Source organism: Typha angustifolia, chromosome 7, assembly GCF_048772165.1.
Source record: "Typha angustifolia cultivar Huaian chromosome 7, ASM4877216v1, whole genome shotgun sequence".
In the NCBI taxonomy this organism is placed as follows: Eukaryota; Viridiplantae; Streptophyta; class Magnoliopsida; order Poales; family Typhaceae; genus Typha; species Typha angustifolia.
In genome coordinates, this window is record NC_133245.1 from 16459485 (window position 1) to 16474879 (window position 15395).

The window sequence follows — 15395 nt, forward strand, 5'->3', positions numbered from 1 at the left end:
ACGTTAGTTTTATTTGAGGAAAGGCGCGACTCTTCCCACGAAACGAGTTCGGTGCCGTTACCTACGGTTATCGACGCCTCCGAGAACGGGGCAGGGCTTGGCTCAGGCCTGGCCCCATGGGGTCATCAGTCCCAAGCACTCTAGGTCGTTCGTGTGCAACCTCGAGTCTAGGAACTTCTTGCAAACGGACACATGGTCGTCGTCTGCTGTTAGTATCTCAACTTATCTTATCTAAGCATAAGGGTAAATTATAGTTTATCCTCTAATTATTTAGTTCGATTTTAATATTCTCTCCCATACTTAATTTAAAGTTAAGCATTTAACACTACCTGATCTTTCTTTAAACTGCAACAAACAAACGAGAATGTGAAAAAAAAAATTATTTATAGTAGAAAATATTGGTGTCCGGTAAGAATAATTTAGTCTTTATATTATTAGTTTTGGATGACAAAATTAAACCGTCGCAACCTTAATTTGAGAGGGATTGAGTGCTGAAGTTTTGAAATACATTGTAATTTGCCATAAACATGATAAACAACAACTAAAGATTAATTTAAGGCTTAATGATATGATAATTCCTTCAATCACACTGCAATTAAGTACATCCCACAAGAGTACAAGACCCATCATACGTACACATAATATGTACATTTATTACGATCCAAACATTGTAGACTAGACAAGAGACAACGTTGAACACTTCAACTACTCTATGGATATTCCTGACCGGCTTCAACTGGCTGATAGGATCCAATGAAGACATCCCCATAGACGAGCCCAGCCAGCCCACCACCAATCAGTGGTCCGACCCAGTAGACCCAATTGCCTGAGAAGTCACCGGTAGCCACCGCCGGTCCAAATGACCTCGCGGGGTTCATCGAGCCGCCGCTGAACGGTCCCGCCGCCAGTATATTGGCCCCGACGATGAACCCGATCGCCATCGGCGCGATCGTCCCTAACGACCCCTTCTTCGGGTCCGCCGCCGTCGCGTACACTGTGTACACCAAAGCGAAGGTGATCACCACCTCCATCACCACTCCCTCTATCTCATTCATCCCCGCCGCCACCCCGTGCGTCGGCACTGCCTGCGTTGAAATAATAATAGACCAATCAAATCCGTATGTAATACGTACAGAATCCAAAAACGAGTGATTCTGTAAAAATTCAATAACTAGTATATGTAGTTTTGATATTATATTTACCTTTCCACCGGTGACAAATTTGAGGAGGAGGCAGGCGGCCGAGGAGCCGAGAAGCTGCGCGACCCAGTAGAAGATGCCGGTGAGGATGGTGATGTGGCCGCCGACGGCGAGGCCCAAGGTGACGGCAGGGTTGAGGTGGCCGCCGGAGATGTTGGCGGCCATGGAGACGCCGACAAAGAGAGCGAATGCATGCGCGATGGCCACCGCCACCAGGCCGGCCGGGTCCAGCGCCGCATCGGCCGTTAACTTCCCTACACCAACCGAATTAATTCATTAAAAAGAATATTATAAACGTAGTTATTATACATACCAAATTACTTAGTACCCATATTATATACCATAGGCAATAGCAGAACCAACGCCGGCAAACACAAAGAGGAGGGTGGCAATGAACTCAGCTAAGTATGCCTTAATGGACCCAACACTGAAAGAATCGCCTACACTTCCAAAGGCAAGCTTCACCATTTTAATGCTCTCCCTTCTCTCCCTTAATTTGCTCTCTTATTATACTTCAGCACGATGAAGACAACTAAGACGTGAGCGTTATATATAGAGAGAGAGCGGTTGGGCTTTCGACCAAGCATCCATGGGCCATGGCGAAGGCCCAAATGACGAAATGGTGTGGTTGAGAGAATGCTAGAATAATGTGGACGGTGAAGGATGATAACAAGACGGTTAGTTAACAATTAGTTGTTTTATGATGATTGATGGCCGACCAACCGCCCCTGTTTTGATTAATTGAGAGTAATGGATATGAGGACAGCTTGCTACTCCACTCTAATTATTAATTCGGGACAAAGAGAAGTTTAAAGAGTGGATTAGAATTTGTCTATTTTCTGATGGCATTATAAATTTACTCAACACGTAAAAGAGTGGAATAGAATTTCTCACAATTTTCTCTGGACTTGTTTGCATTGGAAAGCATTTTATGATGGGTTTTCTTCCTAATATACACGAAAAGGAGGTAGCGAATTGTAAAAATGTTAAGAAAAGGAGGAGGTATCTAACACTATGACGAAAATGTAGGTGGTGATATGAAAAAAGAAAAGAGAATACCTGAAGAAGAAGGAGAAGCCCAACCATCCCACGGCCGTGATGGTTATCTCACCCTTCCCCTACTTTCGTTCTAAAGGTTCTACTTCTTTCCTTGAATTTCTTGCAATCGAATCCTTGCGCTGACTTCGAAGTGATTGAAAGGTATCACCCCTCACTACTTGGTCTGTACAAATAATAGTAGCCCGCCGTGTTAAGATTATTGTAAAGCTTTGATCTTTTTTCAATGGCGCCTCGGTCTCTCGTCCAGAGGTTGAAGATAAGTCGTCTAATGAGCTTTTCTCTCTCTCTCGTCCAGAGGTTGAGGAAATCTCGTCTAATGAGGTACCGATGTGGTGGGTCGAAGCAACCCGTCAAGATATTGGTGACCGGCGCCGCAGGTAAGTGTCAACGCAACCCGTTTCATTATCAGTATCGTTACTTCGTTAGGACAAGTGCTCTTTGTTTGATTTAATTGTAGTATTGAGAGGACAAGTTATTTGAGAATCAGGCATGTAATGGGGGTGAATTTGTCAACAAGATGATTAATTTATGAGAGGGAATATGGAAACTATTATGGGAGGAATTCTTGAGAAAATATACATTATTGTGCTTGATTTGACACAGACCTTTGTTCCAAATAGAGACAAATGAAGAAAAAAGAAGACTTGATATAGAATTATTGATGATTATCTATGAGGTGAATAATGCACAGCAGAGATTGACTTGCAGCCAAAATATGAAAACCCCTAATCTTCTCAAGTTAGTTGATTTTTTCTGCCTTGGAAAATATAATAGGGTTTATAGGTAGATGAGGATTTTCCTCTTATATGCATTGTTGAGTTTGAGGTTCGGCAGATTTATGTTTTGTTGTAGCTTGGATTGAGACTTCAATGGAATAGATCAATAGACTGCATAAGAATCCCCATTATAGTTAACTTCTACACGAATATACAAGTAAAGAAATTAACTTTTGGTATGCCATTTGGAATGCTTTTCGAGATAGTGTGTGAGTGGCTGCTTGCCAAGAGACCATAATATAGTTCACTCTTAATCTTAGCTCATTATCTGAGCTCTGCTTTACAGGACAAATAGGTTATGCTATCATCCCTATGATTGCTAGAGGATCGATGTTAGGTCCTGATCAACCTGTAATTCTGCACATGCTTGATATCCAGCCTGCTGCAGAAGCCTTAAATGGTGTGAAAATGGAGTTGGTTGATGCCGCCTTACCTCTTCTTAAAGGTATACTTTTCTCCCTTAAGCACTTCATCCAACCTCTAGACAGATGATTCTCTGCATGATTTTGATTAATTGGAAACAAAATTTCTGGATATTACTGAATCATGTGTATTTGGTTTTACAGGTGTAGTTGCCACCTCTGATGTGGTACAAGCTTGCGCTGGTGTCAATATAGCTATCATGATAGGCGGTTTTCCTAGAAAAACGGGGATGGAAAGGAAGGATGTGTTGTCACCAAATGTTTCTATTTACAAAAATCAAGCTTCAGCTTTGGAGAAGCATGCTGCTGAAAATTGCAAGGTGGTATGATACCAATATTTCAACGAAATTTTCAATTGCGAGATACTTTCCTCACAACCTTTCAGCAATTTAAAAGTATTAGTTTTATATGTAATATTTGAATCGACTTGTTAACTTCTGCATGCACTTGTTACCTACAGGGATGTATGACCAAATGTGAAACAAAATTTGAACTTTGAATGGGTCAAAATTATCGGCTAGTGTTTATTATTAAATGGAATTAAAGAGCTTTTAGTCAGATCCTCTCCCATCTTTTGTTGTTGATAAATTCTCATTAGGATGTAGATTTGGTGATTGTTTTTATCAAGGTGATGCAACTAGAAGCGATGAGCAAAGATACAAAGCACAGATGCTATGCTTATGCCATAAGCTACACAAATAATATATAATGCTTCTTAGGGCCACTTTTATATGTCCACTTGGACATGTACATAATGTTCTGCTATATAGTGTTGTCAATCATAGCGTACTTTCCTTAAGCTATGTGTTTATTCACATAATTTTAGCATACCAGTACTTATCTGGGGTTTTGTTGTGCTAATATCGAAAGTTGTGAATAAGACATTAAAATGCCACTTCAATCATGAATTAGTACTCATAGTTATTGAGGAATGTAAATCTACTTAAATATGATACTGTACCTTGTCCAATTTTGTGGTGATTACTTGTTATGGGCTTTTCAGTGCCATTTGAAGTTGGACAGGAGATAAATTAAACAATATTTAGTCATATGAGCTATATGTACCATGTAACCCTCCATAATCTTGGATAAGCATATCTATGTAAATTCAGAGTTGTTTCCGGAAACTGACTCTGATGCAGAATTTTATTCCCAGGTGCTCATTGTTGCCAACCCAGCTAACACTAATGCATTGATTTTAAAAGAATTTGCCCCTTCAATCCCTGCAAAGAACATCACTTGCCTTACGCGGCTTGATCATAATAGAGCCCTTGGTCAAATCTCAGAGAGGTTAAATATTCATGTCAGTGATGTGAAGAATGTCATTATATGGGGTAACCATTCTTCAACTCAGTACCCTGATGTCAATTATGCTACTGTTAAAACCCAAGGTGAAGAAAAATCAGTCAGAGAACTTATTTGCAATGATCACTGGTAAGCTGTCCATCATTATTTTAGTCAATCAGTATCAGAGATTGCCAAATTATACTCCCAACTTGTATACATATAAATAACTAGAGTTTTCATTAAGATTTTACATTTTATTGGTTTCGTTGCTTTTTGTGTCACAGACCTATCTTTGTGACAGGTTGAAAGGAGAGTTCATAACTACTGTGCAGCAGCGAGGTGCAGCTATTATCAAAGCACGCAAGCTATCCAGCGCATTGTCTGCAGCCAGTGCCGCCTGTGATCACATCCATGATTGGATTCTTGGCACTCCCAAGGTTTGCTTTAATGGCTGTTAAGCTTTAGATTATCATTTTGGAAATTTTCCTTAACAGTTCATAACCTTTTATTCTAGGGAACATGGGTGTCAATGGGTGTTTACTCTGATGGGGCTTATGATACTCCTGCTGGTATTTTTTACTCCTTTCCCGTTACTTGTGAAAAGGGGGAATGGAGTATTGTACAGGGTAAGTGCTTCTAAGATATCATTTTAGAGACCCTATTTTAGTGAAACATAAATCATTTAACCCCCTTGAGGAGATTAACACAAACACAGTTTCCACGAATATTGCTTACAAAGTGTTGATTTTTTTAATTTGAAATTACAAATTTGAATTCTGATTTTGACATATGAAGATAATGAAATGCTGTTAGATCATTTGCCATTTTCTCTTCAAGATTTCTTGGAGCTTGCAGGAAGTCAAGTCTTCTTGACTGGCACAATTTGATTATAAGTTGCATATTATGCATTGCATTTCTACTCATATAATTTATGTTTGTCAGGTCTTGAGATTGACGAATTCTCACGTTCGAAGATGGAGGTCTCAGCAAATGAGCTCATTGAAGAGAAGTCTCTTGCCTACTCATTCCTTTAGTGACCCCCCACACTCTGCACATCAGATTGAGTGTCTAGCGAGCAGATATCTTAATAAAGAATGTAATATCTTGTTACATATGGATGAAAATATCAATCCCAAAATTTCAGGAATGATCCTTTTCAGGTATATCTGTAGTAACAACCGCAGCAAAAGAGAACCAACAAGAATCAAAACAATAGATTTGAGTCCAAACAAAATACGAGATATTAGCCTTTATCTGAAAAATACAAAACAGGTACGAGTTTTAAGATTAATGTTAGATCTCTCCAAACCCATTAGATCAGTCGTTTGTGTAAAGTTTCCTTGAACTACAGAATCCTTTTTTAATCTGTTTCTAAGTCGGTTAAAAATAAAATATAAGTAATAACTCAGAAGTGAAAGAATTAACTGTATGCAATATACAAATTGTGTTAAACAATTACAGGCATACTCGTTATAACTTTTGATCTTAATCATCTAACCTACTAAATTTAGAGATCAGTGTAGATTACAGGTACGTCATCGGAGATGAAGGCGATTACTTATCTCCTATCCACAACTACTATTCTGTGGTTCTACTTAAACAAGCCTCAAACTCAGCAAATGACTACCACAATGTAGTAAAACTTGCAGGCCTTGGAATCTGCCAAAAGTCCCAACTTCGGTCTAATTGTGGCAGTGAGCAATTTAAGTAGGCCAAATCAGTATCAGTCATCGTTACTGAAGACAAATTTAGGCATTCTTTCATCTTACTCGGACAAGAATTCTTTCTCAGTATCTCCTGTACAAAGTTCTTCAAATCTGCCTGTCAGTCATTTTGGTAACTTGCGTCTTCCCCTTTTTTACTAGTTCAGGATTCTGGTCTTATGGTTGACTGTCCTGCAGCAGTTTTGTTCTGAGCTGGTCTTTGGCAGATGCAAGAAGATGGAAATTCATGAAATTCTCCTCGTCCTGGTCTCACCTCATCTGGTTCCCCCATGAAGTCTCTCTGAAGTGACTTCACCTTTCTGGAAAAGGTCTCCCAATCCATCTGATTTCGTGCCTTGAATAACGAGCTAAGCCTCTTCGCATTGGGTCGAATGGTTCTCTTATGACCCATGTACCTCCTGCAGATTCCAGTGGAAAAGTTTACATGTACTTGCAAAACTAGCTTGGAATATTAGAGAAATGGTCAGAAAAGGAACAAAAAACAAGTCACTTATGCCCTCTTATTTCAGTTATTTAGGAAAAAAAGAAGATTAGTCATAGGGTTTACAATTTTTATAATCAGCTGGTATCCTCACCCAGTATATTTACAGGAGAGATCCAGTGAAAATGACCAAACATTAAGGCAGTTACTCAGCCACCTGCAGAACATGTTCAACAACAGTAACTTCCACAAACAAAGGGGTCGATGATTGGAATTCTTCACTGAACACTCTCCAGTGAATATCAACAATAGCCAGATGAGAGGATCTCAATTCACTTAGTAAGTGAATATAACATGCTCTGGTCTGTATTGCTATCCAAATTAAAATTGGAATCTGCATAATAATTTCTAGAATGTTTAAGGTAATCAGATATTCATAGTTTAGATGTCCTAATGTTATAACCAACAATGAGGAGACAATGAGTAGGTAAAACTCATTCACAGACAGTCATGTCAAAGAACCCTGCCATAAAAAAGACAAAATGACATATGATCCTTCCTAACAAACTCAAGGTAGCAGAATAATACATATATCAAGATAAGAATGATGTCTGCAAACTATAATTGCAAAAATAAAAAAATAAGAAAATAAAGAGAAGAAGAGAGAGAGAGCCTATATGCTCATAATATTACAAATATAGATCTGATAGAGATCATGTGACCAAAAAAAGAACCAAACAAGAGATTGGAAGAACTTCATGAAACCTGAGATTGATATACATTCATTAGGAAAACCATATTAAAAAACAAGCCAGTAAGAAAAGATTGAACAGCACACATTGCAGGATGGCATATAAAGAATAAGTAGGATGGATATTATCTATACATGATTATTTCGAGTTAGACTTACAATAGCTCACATGCTATGGCAACTCAGATGCCCCAAGAAATGGAAGTGCATGCCCAAGAGGTATGCTGAATGACAATTTAGGGAGTTTAAGAATGTCTAAATGAAATTTAAGAATGTCCAAATGAATCATAGCATATTCTAAGTTAACCACTGAAGTACAAGGGTACCTAACCAATAATCAACTTCCAAAACATCTCTTACAAATTTAAAATTAGCCACAATTGTAATAAGTTGTTCAGGAGAACCATATTATCAGCATGTTGCTATGTATCAAGAACACGGAGAACAATAAGCTGATAGAAAAAAAAAGTAGGTCTGATTAGTATATCAAGCATGTACCTGTGGCCAGCTAGAATCTTTGCCATGTTTCCATTATTATTTGTGACAAAGACATCACTCTCCTCGCAAACAATGTAGTCAATTGCAGCAAGGCGAGAAGAAAAGGAAAGAAATGGCTTCAAATCGCTTCCGGCGAGCATGTCCTTAGTGTAGAAGTTTGGAAAGAAGTCCTTCAGAGGCTGAAGGGTCTTTTCTCCACCATATATTTCTCCAGATGCAACGTATATAAATGTATCGTTTTGAAAACCAAGGGCTCTTAGCATCAAACCAACTTCACGTGGAGTCAATGGGCATTTCCCTCGACTACGCTCACCTTCCGCACTCAAATCCTGCCAGATGGCCAAATAACATGTACATAAGAGAATTTATGAATTTCACAATTAACATCTTTAGCTTGGCAGAAGAGACTCAAACAAATTTTATTTAGTCGATCCAAAATATCAGGATTTAAGACTGTTGTCATCCTAAAAAACACAAAATGAGACTCAACAGCGATGACAGGCCCAAGGATCAAGAACTCAAGCTATTCAATGAAATGAAAATTCTGTATCAAGTGTTTTAAGAAAAGGCAAAGACCTTCTCTCAAGAAGTTAAGAACTTTGATGAACAATCTCATAAAAGATAGTTTGTTTGATCTGTTGTAATATATGCACAATAAATTTTGGGTAACATATCCACTAACAGAACACTTGTGGCAAATGAGCTGTTTAATAAGACATCAGCATTTTAAGCCAAAAGGTGAAAGACAGTTTCAGTTGTGTGACTAGCAAGAAAACCAAGGTTGTACAGAACTTACTGGTAGTGTTGCCCAACGCTTCCTGATATCCCCCAGTTCATTACGTTCTTTGTCACCACCACCATAATAACAACCAGAAAATGCAAGCATGTCTGGTTCAAATCTGTCGAAAGAATATTAAGAACACAATAAAAATTATGCTGAATTACTAGTAGAGCAAAAAAAAATGTATTTAAGTTCAACCAAAAGGCTTAAGTTCTAAAAACTTGCATTGTTTTGCATAAGTAATGAATGTGTATCTCCTGAACAACCATTCCTCTGAAAGTGATTATCCTTTAGGATGAATCATATGAGTGGAACAAGAAAAGGACAAATTATCCTTAATCCCATATTCAACCAACTACACTTAATATTTTCAATTTAGGATGGACTAAATGGTACAGTTAAGCAATTACACATGATACATAAAGAAGGAAAAGAGAAAAAGTCCAGACTCCAAGGTGTTGCACTGGATTAGTTAACATCAGGATCGGGTCAGCTCCGACCCCCTTGATACATATCTGACCAGTTTATAACTGGAATAAAATTGTTATACTTTGCCTTTCAAGGAAATACTAGATATACCTCAAGTGAACAGCAATATATCGTGCGCTCATGTTTCTCATTCTCTGGACCAATTTTTGACCCAAAACTTGTATAGCTTTTGTAAATCGTAGTGCATGAAAATTCACTCGGCATCTTAACTTTTGAAGCTCCTTATCAAGACTGTTTGTAAGCCTGAAATCAAACTTAGTCAACTGCACAACCTGCAATGATGAACTCCTTAAATATGTGTACAAATTTGCAACAACATGTTCCACAAACACTGCACCTCATGAAAATTGAATCATTCACTCAACACTTAACTAAGCAAATGTCAAATTTTACAAGTTCCTTTCCAAGGAAATGGTTACATCATCAATTTACAGTAGCATAGTTTCCAAACTCCTAAAAGGACAGCAGTCCTTGTTCACTCTTTTACTTAACATTTCTTCTGTCTGAAACAAAAGTCAGCATCACCAAAAAGGTAAGGAGAGAAGAATCAACTCCAGTATTTGTGAAGATTCACATAAATCTCCATTTCCTAATGCATCAGCTGCTACACATGGAACTCCTCGGAGAGCCTTAAAGAGGATTTAAAATATTTGAAGTAGGAATTAAAGTAACAAATTGCTACACTTTTCCTGATTGAAGTTATTCAGTTCCTACACGGGATATGCCATACATGCTCACACACTGAACAGCAGCTTATCAATCAACTCTAACAACAGAGTTAAACCTGACCTCCTCATGGCTGATTCACCCTAGCTCCAAATGGAAGAATCTCAGTAGCCAATAGATATGTGACCGCATTCAATTGTACCCATCCATAAAAGCCATAACCTGTATATTGCACAGCACCATGTACTAGTGCAAGTTGTACTACCTCCATCTATATCATGATCCATGTGCGATATATGAATAGCTTATCAGAAGTGGTATTAACATCACATTAGATATTGCACAGCACCATGTACTAGTGCAAGTTGTACTACCTCCATCTATATCATGATCCATGTGCGATATATGAATAGCTTATCAGAAGTGGTATTAATATCACATTAGATATCTTAAGTCTAGAAAGTGCAGAGACACCACTTACAACCAAGAAACTAAGTGCAACCTGCACAAAGGGTGACAACAGCCTGCTGGTATAATACCTCACTGTATCATGATCCATGTATGACATATGAATGGCTTACTAGAAGTGGTATTAACATCACATTAGATACCCAAGTATATAAAGTGCAGCTACACCACTTACAACCAAGAAACTAAGTGCCACCGGCACAGAGGGTGACAACAGCCTGCCAGTAAAATACCTCACTGTCAGACACCCCAACACAGCCTGCAGCCTGTCATGCCTTATGTTAGGCCAGGATTGCCAGCTTATTTGTACCATGACAGCACCTCACCAGCATGGTACATGCTAGTATTACATGTACAACTTCAACTATGTAGCATGAAAGAAATTTGCAAAACTCTCTATTCCTACTTTTATCATTTACCAAACTTTGATGATATATAAAGCTTTAGGGATCTATGATCACATATCCCTAACTCTGATATGAGACAGAACATATTAGATGCACACTGCAGTAGTGGCTGGCTTGTACAATGCAAGACATAACATGGCCAATCCCTAATGAAAAGGTGACAGCCAATGCAATTCTGCAAATACACAACTTGCAATATCTTTGGACATTTATATGCCCTTTATGGCTAAAATTACTATTACTAAAAGTAGAGGACTAGCCGCACAGTCATCAATATGGTTTATAACTTAAATCGCACTTTCTTAGTTTTCTAAAAGTCTAATAATTAATAAAACTAATTCAAAAGAAAAATTCAATATGACAAGAAAAAAGACCATACTAAACTAAAAGAGTACATGTATTAGTACTAGAAAAAATGGAAGGAAAGATATCATATATAGGGGTGTCAAAATAAACGAGCAGCTCGAGTTCGGCCTCGGCTCAGTTTGGCTTAAGCTTAGCCGAGCCCGAGCCTTATTTTAAGACTCGATTTGAATTTCCAACTAAGCCTAAGCTAGAGCCGGCTCAATAGACTCAGCTTAAATATAATATTTATAAATATTATATATATATATATTAATATATATTATATACAAATATATTTAACCATTAGATTTTTGATCTAATGGCTATCATTATCCTATCTCTATCTAATTCTAACCCCAAATCTAATAAAAATTTCTCCAACAAATGTAACATCCTCCACCAACGATTGACTCTTCCGGCCTCGGCATCAGCCTTCTCATCTACCTCCTCCTTCACCTCCTTGTCCTCCATCAAGAAACCGCCAATGTCTCTTCTTCGTCGACCTCCTCCTCCTCCATCGACAAGTCGTCGTCTCTTCCTCCTTCAGCAAGCCGCCGTCTCCATCTCCTCCTCTAATCAAGCTCGGACTCAATTTGAGTTCAGCTCGAGTTGAGCTAAGCCAAGCCTAAACATCAAAATAAGGCTCAAAATTAATTTTGAGCCGAGTTTAATCTAGAGCCGACTCACTCATGCTCAGTTCATTTACACCCCTAACCGTATGAACTAAGAAAATTCCATACTTAAGAATTAAAATCTATTGAACATGCAGAAAAGAATAGGAAGACTATCTAAACTCAACGTAACAAGTCTATAAGCTGCCAAAAAATCATGTGAGGTAACAAATATGCCCATCATGGTAATAACACAACAGAATTGAGTAGTTAACATATTTAACTGATCAAATGAGACATTTACATTGATAGCATCGATTAGCTAGTTGGCCTACTTACATGCCTTCGCAAGAGTATTGGTAGTACTTGGTCAAGATAATATTCAGGCATGGATTTCCTCGGAGGCCTCATGGTATATGGTGGTTTCTCCATTGATCTCATTACTTTATCAGGAACTCTCTTAACAATAGAGACCTCTTCTGAAAGGGAGGAAATGAACCACTCAACGTCGAAAATGTCCGCAAAGTCACTGCGACAATACAAATAAAATTACTAATTTAATATATTCAATTAAAATAAATGGGACTACCAAAATTTCACTGAATGTCCTCTATCTCAGTTCACCTATTATCCTTCCAAAATGAATGATGATCCATTTCAGGAATAACCAGTGTGGCATTCAAAATCAAGGCAACAACAACAGCATCTGTAATCTGAATGTTGAGAACAATTATCAGACCAAATGAAAATATTCGATAACAAACTCGGTGTTAGAACAATACAGATCAGGGAAAGGAGGGAAAAAAACAAAAAAATATAGAGCTTCGATCTATTTTATACCACTAAATCACCAGCAGAATGCAAGATAATCAAATCTTAGGTATTCAGCATGCCACTGTATCAACCGTGTTAAAGTAAAAAATGCAGCACTTTAGATATATTTATACTCCATTTCGGTCAAAACATGAAGCAAACAATAAAATGACCACAATAAAGTGATTTAAAAACATTTTAATTGATAACAGGATTCATGAATTCTACTGTCTAATGAGTACAATGAGCTAAGTATGCCCTTGTTAGTTGACATTTTCTTTGCCAAAGTAAAAACAAAAAAACAAAACAAAAGAAATGCCACATAAAATAATAATTTTTCTCAGCAAGGCATAGTTGGCTTCTAGACCTGACTGTCTAAACTACTAAAGGTGGTGTCAAAAGTTTGGCCTACTGTATTTCAAATTTATAATAGTTCCATAACAGACAGTGGGCACTTCTATTGCACATCAGCACCAAAAGAAGAAAAACAATAGGCTACATAATACATATAAAGGAATACTAAAACACCAGTAGTATTATACCATATCAGTGGGTATATCCTGTAATACAGCATGAAATTGGTTATTTACTAGCCAAATTAAAAAGGAACAAAATAAAAAATAAACAAACTTATAGAACTGAAAATAACAAAAATACAAATCTATGAAATTTATGCAAATAGTACAATACGTTTATTAAGTACGTCCAATTCAAGAATTCAACTATATTGAAAATTATATCACTCCAAAGGCTTTTATGGACAAAGCACCAAAACAATGTGATGTACAACTGAAATCTAATTAAGTTTATACCTAAAAAAAGCATGATGTGCTCCAACATTAGCAAGTATTATCAAATCTCTAGACATCATACAGCTTTAATCCAGATTAACAGTTGCATAACTTAATTCCTCAATTCTTTACAAAAGAATTTCACAAGTTTTTCTCCTAAATGGTGATGACATAACAAAGCAGACAAAAACGAATCGAAGTTACCCCTATCCTCTGTTGGTTCAGTCCTCCACTGGTTGCGATCAGCAAATAACCATTGGACCCCTTATGCACTGTAGCTGAAGAAATAAATGACAATCATTGGAAGTCAAGATGGCACAGTATGTCTTAAAATGCTTAAGAATACATAACATAGCGACATACAAACTGATGTTGGAGACTATAATATAACATGAAGTGCTGTCCATAATTCTAGATACCTGTATTTTCTCGTGTTTAGTGAAGCATACTAAAAATGTTTAAATTTGGGAAGAAATACCTATTTTATTTTTAAAATACATTGTTCCTTACTTTCAGAGACATAGTATTAATATGAAGCTTACAGCTATTTCTATGTATAACTGTCAAGATAGAAGATGTGGTCATTTCTATTGGTATTGCCTCATTATAGTTATACGGTTTCCCCACATCATTCTCCATTTCAGAAGACCTTTTATTTCTGGGCATTTTCCATTTAAAATTGCCAAGTAGTCAGGCGCAGCACCTTTAGGCAACTTTTGGAAACGCTAGTCTATTAAATATTAATGATTTCTTAAAACATCCAAATGCTCCACAAGAAAAAGAGAGGTCAAGAAACTGGCAGAAAGAATCCAAAATTAGACAATATATATTGATCAAATAGGCAATGAAACATCTAAAGCACGTCGGAAAAAGTTACCAGGCAAAGATTCCTATGCAACAAGCAAACTAAAACGAAAATCTTCTTCTTTCGATTTAAAAGTTCCGAGATACAAGGTGACCGTAGCTAATTTCATACTATATGAACGTCAGGTCCAATGAACATGAATGTCTTTAAGAGAAGCCCTGTGTGAAAGAAGATGATATGCAGTATGACTGAAAAAGTTCAAAAACAAACTAGTTAGATACTCACATCTGAAACGATCACTTCGATCACTGCAACCATAGTAAAGATCCGAATATTTTGATTTCCAAATGTCAACTGGTTCATTACTTTTAACCTGCAAAGAGGTCCATATAGTTCATCGCATACAGAGATGTAAATGATATAAACAAGAAAAGAACAGTTGAAAATAATATTAGGGCACAATAAAAAGATTGACAAATAATATCGAGAAAGCCATCTCTCATTCCCATTACATGCTACGAAATATTAAATAAAATTGAATCTACTTCTTCTAAAACTCATACCCGCTTGGGTCGCCACCTTGCTCGTAGCTGCGACCACTCGAGATCGGCGGCCATCTGGCCGGCGAAGAGCGAGACGAGTCCGAGCGCGAACAGCATCGAGCCACACACGAGTGCTCGAGACAAGGGTTTCTTGTGGCATACCCAAGTGCTCCGCAACCGCTTTCTTGGTGCCGCGAGAACGCCGAGCCTAAGGGGCAATGCCATCCTCCTCGGCTTCAGGAGATCAAGCTTCCTTCCCGTCCTCAGACCCATCAACATCTCATCTTCGCGAAACCAAAACCCTAACAAAGCATTGGGAAGCAATGGCGAAGGAACCGTTCGTTGCCTGTTGGAAATATTAAAGGAGATCATCTCTGTGTATGTGATTTTTATAGCTAGTTTCGTTTTTCTGTTATTGTTTTGTTTTTTGCACTCATCCAATTAATAATAGCTATTTATGGTGAGTTAATCCTCTTATTTAATGCCTTAAAAGTTAAAATGGTCCACGAATAGGTTTATTAAATCAGTTCTTCAACTCAT

General features: G+C 37.6%; 3 protein-coding genes across 5 annotated transcripts; 1 reads left to right on the top strand and 2 right to left on the bottom strand.

Moving 5' to 3' along the window:
* Positions 1–548: 548 nt before the first annotated feature.
* Positions 549–1725, bottom strand: LOC140763170 (probable aquaporin TIP2-1). The gene is made up of 3 exons (XM_073101243.1): positions 1541–1725; positions 1203–1453; positions 549–1085 (listed from the first exon to the last, which is right to left on the bottom strand). Exons 1-3 carry the CDS (start codon positions 1665–1667, stop codon positions 711–713), a joined length of 753 nt encoding a protein of 250 aa, XP_072957344.1. The 5' UTR covers positions 1668–1725; the 3' UTR covers positions 549–710.
* A 363-nt stretch (positions 1726–2088) lies between these two features.
* Positions 2089–5913, top strand: LOC140763611 (malate dehydrogenase, cytoplasmic-like). Of its 3 annotated transcripts, none has more exons than XM_073101883.1 (8): positions 2089–2399; positions 2554–2635; positions 3321–3479; positions 3601–3776; positions 4613–4890; positions 5045–5180; positions 5258–5369; positions 5686–5913. In XM_073101883.1, exons 2-8 carry the CDS (start codon positions 2575–2577, stop codon positions 5775–5777), a joined length of 1014 nt encoding a protein of 337 aa, XP_072957984.1. In that variant the 5' UTR covers positions 2089–2399; positions 2554–2574; the 3' UTR covers positions 5778–5913. The 3 variants fall into 3 exon arrangements, with proteins under 3 accessions (XP_072957984.1, XP_072957986.1, XP_072957983.1); XM_073101885.1 differs by having other exon boundaries at positions 2089–2334; XM_073101882.1 differs by lacking the exon at positions 2089–2399 and having other exon boundaries at positions 2414–2635.
* Positions 5914–6101: 188 nt separating this feature from the next.
* On the bottom strand, positions 6102–15214 carry LOC140763610 (O-fucosyltransferase 29). The gene is made up of 9 exons (XM_073101881.1): positions 14877–15214; positions 14599–14686; positions 13713–13786; positions 12529–12617; positions 12244–12433; positions 9498–9679; positions 8934–9036; positions 8138–8466; positions 6102–6865 (listed from the first exon to the last, which is right to left on the bottom strand). The coding sequence occupies exons 1-9, from the start codon at positions 15132–15134 to the stop codon at positions 6610–6612; spliced, it is 1569 nt and encodes a 522-aa protein (XP_072957982.1). The 5' UTR covers positions 15135–15214; the 3' UTR covers positions 6102–6609.
* Between the last annotated feature and the right edge of the window lie 181 nt (positions 15215–15395).

Bases quoted from the DNA above. Each gene is read 5' to 3' on its own strand.
- LOC140763611 (XM_073101882.1), top strand. From the start codon at position 2,482: ATGGCGCCTCGGTCTCTCGTCCAGAGGTTGAAGATAAGTCGTCTAATG. The intron at 2,636-3,320 runs GTAAGTGTCAAC...TCTGCTTTACAG, and splicing joins ATTGGTGACCGGCGCCGCAG to GACAAATAGGTTATGCTATC. The intron at 3,777-4,612 runs GTGGTATGATAC...TTTTATTCCCAG, and splicing joins ATGCTGCTGAAAATTGCAAG to GTGCTCATTGTTGCCAACCC.
- LOC140763610 (XM_073101881.1), bottom strand. From the start codon at position 15,134: ATGTTGATGGGTCTGAGGACGGGAAGGAAGCTTGATCTCCTGAAGCCG. The intron at 14,687-14,876 runs GTATGAGTTTTA...ACCTCTTTGCAG, and splicing joins CAAGGTGGCGACCCAAGCGG to GTTAAAAGTAATGAACCAGT. The intron at 12,434-12,528 runs GTGAACTGAGAT...GTATTGTCGCAG, and splicing joins TCATTTTGGAAGGATAATAG to TGACTTTGCGGACATTTTCG.
- LOC140763170 (XM_073101243.1), bottom strand. From the start codon at position 1,667: ATGGTGAAGCTTGCCTTTGGAAGTGTAGGCGATTCTTTCAGTGTTGGG. The intron at 1,454-1,540 runs GTATATAATATG...CGGTTGGTGTAG, and splicing joins TGGTTCTGCTATTGCCTATG to GGAAGTTAACGGCCGATGCG. The intron at 1,086-1,202 runs GTAAATATAATA...ATTTCAACGCAG, and splicing joins AATTTGTCACCGGTGGAAAG to GCAGTGCCGACGCACGGGGT.